Source organism: Monodelphis domestica, chromosome 2 (assembly GCF_027887165.1).
Source record: "Monodelphis domestica isolate mMonDom1 chromosome 2, mMonDom1.pri, whole genome shotgun sequence".
NCBI classification, from domain to species: Eukaryota; Metazoa; Chordata; class Mammalia; order Didelphimorphia; family Didelphidae; genus Monodelphis; species Monodelphis domestica.
Window position 1 is genome coordinate 13,568,282 of NC_077228.1, and position 8,491 is coordinate 13,576,772.

Genomic DNA, 8,491 nt, shown 5'->3' on the forward strand with positions numbered 1-8,491 from the left:
GTTTCCTCCTCTTGTCTCCTTCATCGTCCTGTACAATGGGACAATAGGAGCCTCTCCCTCCCACGGTCAAGTGAGATCATCCTTAATGGCTGCTGATTTAAAGCTGTGTCTGGCACAGGTAGGCGCCATACAAGCACTTCCTCCCTCCCTTTTGAGACAGAGAGCTGGCTGCTGGAATAGCTAAGAACTCTCTTGGGCCTGCTACAACCTGCAGGTCCCCTTTAATTTTCATGTTGACTGGAATAACTTCTAGAAATTCGTCTCTAAATCGACCGAATGATTCTGTTCCAGTCCAGCTGGACAATCTATCAAGTTAAGCATCGAGGAAAGTGGCCAATCCATCCATTGCTCCTCTCTCCAATTTTGGACGATAAGTTTTCTGAACAAGGCAAAAGTAACTCTAAATAACCGAGACCTCAGCATTCCTCGAGACATCGGAGTCCTACAGGATGAATCTCATGGAACAAGAAAGGGGGGAAAGAGCTTTCTTGTTTAGAGGCGTAGCCAGGTGGCTCAGTGGAGCGAGAGCCAGGCCTAGAGCCAAGAGGTTCTGGGCTCCATCTAGCCTTGGATGCTTCCTTGCCGTGTGACCCTGGTTAAGTCACTTCACCCCCATGGCCTAGCCCTTACCACTCTTCTGCCTTGGAGTCAGGACTCAGTATTGATTCTAAGCAAAAGGTGAGTGTCTGTTTGTTTGTTTTTAAATAAAAATCATAAATAAGTCATAAAATAAAAATGAACATACTGAATACCAGAAAGCTTCACTCGTCTGCCCAGCCCATTGAGGAAATGGCACCTAAAGAACACCGCTACGGAGAGCCAAGGCCTAACTAATACCTTATTGTCCAGAACTGACGTGACCCGGAAATCGCTCTTGTAGGTGTGGAGGAAGACATTCTCGTGGCTGTCGATCGCTTTGCTGCTGCCTTTGCTCATGACAGACTTGCAGATGATCTTGTCCAGCTGGCCGTTGTTGGACTCCATCTGGAGAGCCTTAATTTTGGGCCGGCACTTATCGGCGTAGACGTCGATGACGAATGGGCACGCCTGTGGGGAGAACCGTGAGTCCGTGACGTGTCTAGCTTTGTGCACATCACTTCCCTGCCTGGCTCGGTCCATGAAAATTAGGTTGTTTATTCATATTACATTGCTTTGGGGACACATTCCTAGACTTTCCTTTTTGATGACCAACTCCTTGAAAAGGGAAGTCTTGTCCTTATTTGTGCCCAGTGTTTGCTCCTGTCCCCTGCATTTAGTAGATGCTCGATTAAGGCTTTTCAAGGAAATGGGAATATGATAACCCTGAGTAATATAAGCCTTGGACTTTGAGGGGGCAGCTAGGTGGGAAAGTGGATCGAGAGTCACTAGAGACGAGAGGTCCTGGGTTCAAATCTGGCCTCTGACATGTCCTAACGGTGTGACCTTGGACAAGTCACTTAACTCCATCTGCTTAACCCTTGCCTTTCTGTCTTGGAGTTGTTAGTAAAAAAAAAAAAAGCCTTGAATTTTTGGCCTTTTTGAAAGGGTACCTATACAGAGAAGAAGGACAAAGACCAGAATCTGGAGCTCTTGGAGGGAGGAAAGCTTCTTTCCATCACAATACTTGTTTCCTTTGGGTCAAAGGCCATTGTCATAAAATCTCATGACATTTTCTCTTGTAGAAAGATTGGCCACACATCTCTAAACACAATTAAATTTGCCATCTAAAGAGAAGAGGGAGCAGAGGCCAAGAAGGGAGCTCGGGCAGAGGATGCCGAACAGCCGGAGGCTAGAGCTGAGACTACTCGGCAGAGGGCCATGAGCAGGGTCAGGGTCACTGGTGCCCTCCCCTGGGAGGATGGGCCGGACAACACACTGGAGGGCCGAAGGAGAGAGCACAAGGAGGATGCCCGAGGCCCTGCAAGAGAAGGTGGGATGGAGGAAGGAGGGGCTGTTGGTTCATTTGTTTTGAAACCTTTGCCTTCCGTCTTAGAATTCATACTGTGCACTGGTGCCAAAGCAGGGCTGGGCAATGGGGTTAAATGACTTGCCCAGGGTGAGCCAGCTAGGAAGGGTCTGATTTGAATCCAGGACCTCCCATTTCTAGATCTGGCTCCACTGAGCCACCAGTTCAGTTTTGTTTTGCTTTTTTTCCAAGTCTGGGTGGGGAGGGCTCACGAACAGAATTACTCCCCTGACAGATCAATGGAGTCTCACAAAAAGTCTCCCTAGATTTTAACTGAGCTCTCAACAGGCTGCAGCCGTGGAGAAGCCAGGGAGGCGTGGGGTAAGTGAGAGCAGCCAGAACGGTTTGAAGCTTGTTGGTTGGATGGACTCGGGGATCAGTTATTAATGGCTTGGTCTCCGACGAATGCGTTTGGGCACAAGGTGAGAGTCTGGGAGCTCGGTCTGAAATTCGCGCCAATCATAAAAAGCTCCTCTAAGCAGGCTGCTAGTTGTGCAGGCAAAAAGACAGAAGGACGTAAACTAAAGATACAGGCAAAGCTTGAGTGCTTTTTACCTCGACCATTTCCAGGGCTTTATTGTAACCCATCGAGTGCAGAGTTACCCAGAGGTCACTGGGATCTCCATCGCGATCACTGGCTTCCATCAGATTGAGATCCATAAATCCCTGTCTGGTTAGTTCATTCTTCTTTGTATCAAAATTCTCTGTTTTTTAGGGAAAAGAAGGGTTCTGTTATTGGACTAGTTTTCAAATATTTATGTAAACCTGGAGGATATAAATGCGCGTTTGTCAATGGCGTAACTGGCGATTCTGAATGTGCCAAGACTCCCCTGAAAAGCCAGACCAACAGCTCTGGACCACTCTCCCTCCTCAGAGGCAGCTCCCTGCCCATCCTCCCCATCGAGTGGTTTCCTCTTCGTGGGAAGCATCTCTAATGCCTTTAGCCATTCTGCTACCAAATGAACTCAAGGTCTTTCAGCCCCAGAGTCAGTGAACACTTATGAAGGGGTTGCCAGAGGCCAAGCACTGAGCTAAGCACTGGGGCCACAAGTCAGGAAAAGAAAGGCAGTCCTTGCCCTTGAGGAGCCTGTGACGGAAAATGGAAAATTACCTGGAAATGTGTTCTAAGTTCCCCTAAAGGAAGGCTCTGGGCAGGGGGGGGGGGGACACTAATCTGCCGCCCTTCTGTGAGAGGGTTGGGTGCCAGAAGCTGAGTCTATCTGCACGACAAAGAGATTTCAGCCCAGCTCTTCCTTCTACCTTGGGGTTACTTTCTATGGCATCTAACCTGGCACATCGCAGCCTAATTCCTTCCCTTCCCTGTCAGTCCAAAGCTCTTTCATCAGATCTGCAGGAATCCCTGGCAAATACATCCTTACCTCTCTTTGTTAGGCTGCCAGTCATGGCTGGCTAAGAGCTCTCATTCTTAGAGTTAAACGATGGTCTGGAAATCAAAATCTGATTCTCAGACATCTTAATCCCGCTCATTTCCCAAACTGATCTTTCAATCCTGTTTTTGTTTCTGCTTCAGTTAGTCTTCAGTTGGCAGCGATGAAGAAAACAGCCCTCATTGTCAGGCCTTACGGACCTCAGTTTCTTCTGAGATAGTAATTCTCTATTTCTTCTGGGTGTCCCCATTTGAATCATCAGACACGAGAGGGTCCTTCTCTGCCCTGGGAAGGTAGCAGATCTCCCCATTGTTGTTTCCATGCCAAAGAGCTCTGTCAGCATCCGTCAGGAGTAGTCACCAACTATCCGCACCAGGAAGCACTAAAGGAAACAGACTGCTGAGCCTGGAGTCTGAAAGATCGAGCCTCAGAGCCTTTCTTAACTGTGTGACCCTGGATGAGTCACTTAACCTCTGTCCACTTCAGTTTCTTCAGCTGTAAAATGGGAATAATGATAGCACCCAGGTCACCGTTTGTTGTGCCATCAAAGGAAGGAGTCTTCGTAAAGGGCTTCGCACAGAGCCTGGTACGTAGTGGTGGCTTAAATGCCATCCTTGTTCCTTTCCCCTCCATCCCTTTCTTCTAGCCCTTTCGGGGTGATCTCTCACAATGAAGCCAGAATGACTTTTGCCACTAACAGGTCTAACAGCTGCCATTAATTCTATATCAACGTAATCAGAAGTTGCCATTATTAATTAAGCGCTAAGAAACTGTCATTTCTAAAAGGATGACCCTGAGCAATCTGTGCCTACTACCTTGCTCCTTCCACCCCATGGTTATGTAGAGAAACCCCAATGGGATCTGGACAGCTCCGCTGGCTTCCCTCCATCCAGCTGAGGCAGCAAGGACCTGGCCCACATGAGCTGCGTCCCTGTCCATGCTCTCCAGACTTGGCTACACCCTGCCTCCCAATCGTATCAGCGTTCTCCTTCTCATTGCTGCTCTGGCCCCGGGCGCTGCTTCTTCCAACATCTCAGTCTCTGAACTCCTAAAGCTCTATTGAGCTCCATTCCATCACCCGCCTCACAGAAAGAATGTCACCCGCTGGATGACGCCATTAGCCATGAGGGTTCTGCCACTCCACTGACAGAAAACTCTGGCATCCCTCCAGCTGGTGTTAACGTTCTACCGTCCAGCCTCTTCTTGTGCCGCCCCCCCCCCCCCCCATTCTTGGTTCTCAGCCAAATTTGGATTGCTTCTGTCTCTCCATATTCTCACAGCCACGCTCTGACTCGGCGTGTCTGTCTCCCCACTCCTGCCACTCTCATTAGCCACTTCAACTCAAAGCCATCTTCCATTTATCTCCACTCATTCCTTTGCAAAGCCCAATCCTGGATTGTCTCCACAATCTGCCTCCTTCCAACTCCCGTGAGGCCTAATTGTGCAGAACAATGCCTGGGTATAAACAGATAAAGACTCACTGATTAGTTTAAACATAACTAGAACTTCCCCAAACACCTTTTTCACCTCCCTTTGCAGCCAGAGAGCCATTCAGTCTAAAGAGACTAAGAAAAAGGACAAATCAAGGTTTTTTAAGACGCTCAGAGTCCATGGCTGGATAAAGAACAAAAATGTTCTTTTATTTATTTTTGGCTTTTTATTATTTTTTTTAAAATAATTACCTTCCATCTTGGAATCAATACTGTGTATTGGCTCCAAGGCAGAAGAGTGGTAAGGGCTAAGCAACTGGATTAAGTAACTTGTCCAGGGTCACACAGCTGGGAAGTGTCTGCAGCCAGATTTGAACTCAGGACCTCCCATCTCTAGGCCTGGATCTCTTTTTCTGATATGGGGTTGTTTAGGTAATTTATTTCTTCCTCTTTTATTCTAGGCAATTTATATTTTTGTAAGTATTCATCTATATCACCTAGACTGCCATATTTGTTGCCATATAATTAGGCATAGTAGTTTTTAATGATTGCCTTAATTTTCTCTTCATTAGAGGTGAGGTCTCCCATTTCATCTTGGGATACTGTCAATTTGGTTTTTTTCTTTCCTTTTTTTAATTAGACTGACTAATACTTTGTCTATTTTATTTGCTTTTTCAAAGTACCAGCTTCTAGTCTTATTTATTAAATCAATAGTTTTTTGACTTTCAATTTTATTAATTTCTCCTTTGATTTTTAGGATCTCTAATTTAGTCTTCATCTGAGGATTTTTAATTTGTTTGCTTTCTAGTTTTTTAATTTGCATGCCCAATTCACTGACCTCTGCCTTTCTTAATTTGTTAATATATGAACTCAAGGATATAAATTTCCCCGAGTACTGCTTTGGCTGCATTCCATAGGTTTTGAAAGGATGTCTCACCATTGTCATTTTCTTCAATGAAGTTATTAATTGTTTCTATGATTTGTTCTTTAACCGGTTTTTGGAGAATCGTATTGTTTAATTTCCAATTAATTTTTTATTTACCTCTCCATGTACACTTGCTAATTATTATTTTCATTACATTGTGGTCTGAGAAGGTTGTATTTATTATTTCTGTCCTTTTGCACTTGTTTGCAATGTTTTTTATGCCCTAATACATGGTCAATTTTTGTGAATGTACCATGTGCTGCTGAAAAGAAGGTATATTTTTGTCCCTATTTATTTTTCTCCACATGTCTACTAACTCTAATTTTTCTAAGATTTCATTCACTTCTTTACCTCTTGCTTATTTTTTGGTTTGATTTATCTAGTTCTGATAGAGGAAGGTTCAGGTCTCCCACTAGTATAGTTTTTCTATTGATTTCATCCTTGAGCTCCTCTAGTTTCTCCTTTAGAAATTTGGATGCTATGCCATTTGGTGCATACATGTTGAGTACAGATATTTCCTCATTATCTATACTTCCTTTTATCAGTATGTAATTACCTTCCCTATATCTTTTAACTAGATTTATTTTTACTTTGGCTTTGTCAGATATCATGATTGCGACTCCTGCCTTCTTTTTATCATTTGATGCCCAATAGATTTGGCTCCATCCTCTTACTTTCACCCTATGCATATCTACCTTCCTCATGTGTATTTCTTGCAGACAGCATATGGGTTTTGGATTCTAATCCACTCTGCTATTTGCTTGTGTTTTATGGGTGAGTTCATTCCATTCACATTCAGAGTTATGATTACTAGCTGTGCATCTCTCAACATTTTGATTTCTACTCCTGGTCCTGCCTTTTCTTCTTTCACTATTTCCTTCTACACCAATGTTTGTTTTTAATAAGTCCCCCTAGTTCCCACACTTATTTTATTTCCCTTTCTACCCCCCTCCTTTCTTATTCCCCCCCTTATTTTCCCTGTAGTCTTCCTAAAATTACCCCCCCACCCTCTCCCTCCTTTGTACTGCTTCCCTCCCTACCAGCCTATTTGTTACCCTTCTACTCCCCTATAGGGTACAAATCCATTCTCTGCCCCAATGGATTGGATTGTTCTTCCCTCTTTGGGTCAATTTCAAAGCACGTAAGAGTTGAGTATTTCCTATCTCCGACCTCTTTACCCTTCCAGTGTATTGATGTTCTCCCCCCTCCCGCCATGAGCTTCTTTGTGACATATAAATTTACCACCATTTGTTTCTTTTCCCATTTCTTTTAGTATTAACCTCTTTTTTTAGCTCTAGTAGTGTGTATATATATGTAAATAAATATATATATATATACACACACACACGTACATGTATTTATGAATGCATATATCTATATACCTATTTATGTCTTGTCCTTTCATTCTATACAGTTTGTCACTGTTCCCTCTAAGTGTAATTCTTCTAGCTACCCAGGTGATAACAACAGTTTTTTAGAGTTACCAATGACTTTTCTTATAGGGATACATATCATTTTAACCTATTGAGTCTCTTAAAATTTTTTTTGTGTTGTTTTGTTTATCTTTTTTCCCTCTTTTTAAATTACCTTTTGATGATTCTCTTGAGTTCTGTGCTTGGACATCAAATTTTCTGTTCAGGTCTGGTCTTTTCTTTACAAATTCTTGGAATTCTTCTATTTTGTTGAATGACCATACTTTCCCCTGTAAGAATATAGTCAGTTTTGCTGGATAGTTGATTCTTGGTTGTAGACCTAGTTCCCTTGCTTTCCAGAATATCATATTCCATGCCTTTCGGTCTTTCAGTGTGGATGCAGCCAAATCCTGTGTTATCCTCACTGTGGTTCCATGGTATCTGAATGACTTCTTCTTGGCAGCTTGCAATATCTTTTCTTTGGTCTGATAGTTCTTGAATTTGGCTATAACATTCCTGGGTGTTGTCAGTTGGGGATTAAGTACAAGAGGTGATTTGTGGATTCTTTAAATCTCCACTTTTCCCTTTTGTTCTAGGATGTCGGGGCAGTTTTCTTGAATAATTTCCTGTAGTATTATGTCCAGGCTTTTTCCTTTTGTTGTGGTCTTCTGGTAGACCAATGATTCTTAAATTGTCTCTTCTCTAATGATTTTCTAAATCATCTGTTTTATGAATGAGATGCTTCATATTTTCCTCAATTTTTTCATTCTTTTCATTTTGTTTTATAGGGTCCTGCTGCCTTGTGAGGTCACTTAATTCCAGTTGTTGTATTCCGGTTCTTAAAAACTGGATTTCATCCCTGGCTTTTTGGTCATCCTTTTCCTTCTGGTCTGATTTTCTTTGGAGGTTATCTTTCATCCTCTTTACCTCGTCTTTCACCTTAGGCCTGGATCTCAATCCACTGAGTCACCCAGCTGCCCCCCTCCCCAAAATGTTCTTTTAATCCAATTTAACTCTTGACCTGTCACTCTGGAACAAAGGAAAATGCCTGGCTGGTTGGATTTGTGACTAACATTCTACTTTAAGAAGCCAAAAGCATGTTTACCTTTACATATGGCCCACGCTTCATCATCACATTTCTCACCACTGGTCCTCATTTCAAAAAAGTTATATTCTTCCAGGCTAAGAAGCCCATTTCCATCTAGATCAATGATCTCAAATATATCCGACAAAGCAGCTCTGAAACAAATACACAAAAAGAAGAAAGGGAACATCGTCATGTCGTATATCTAAAAAAGTAAACTGAAAAAATTACTTGTAAACTTAAATAGAAAAATCTGGATTTACAACCAAACCTCCAACCTGTTTTCATCAGTTAAACATTTCATCTA

General features: G+C 43.0%; 1 protein-coding gene across 6 annotated transcripts in view; it reads right to left on the bottom strand.

Moving 5' to 3' along the window:
* Positions 1-8,491, bottom strand: part of EFCAB7 (EF-hand calcium binding domain 7) — a 67,113-nt gene that overhangs the window by 10,669 nt on the left and 47,953 nt on the right. For all 6 annotated transcript variants that reach the window (XM_056815026.1, XM_007480472.3, XM_056815027.1 and 3 more), the window contains 3 exons: positions 8,206-8,339; positions 2,501-2,649; positions 838-1,047 (listed from right to left, as the gene is read on the bottom strand). In XM_056815026.1, coding sequence (XP_056671004.1) covers positions 838-1,047; positions 2,501-2,649; positions 8,206-8,339 — 493 coding nt within the window. The remainder of the gene's footprint in view (positions 1-837; positions 1,048-2,500; positions 2,650-8,205; positions 8,340-8,491) is intronic.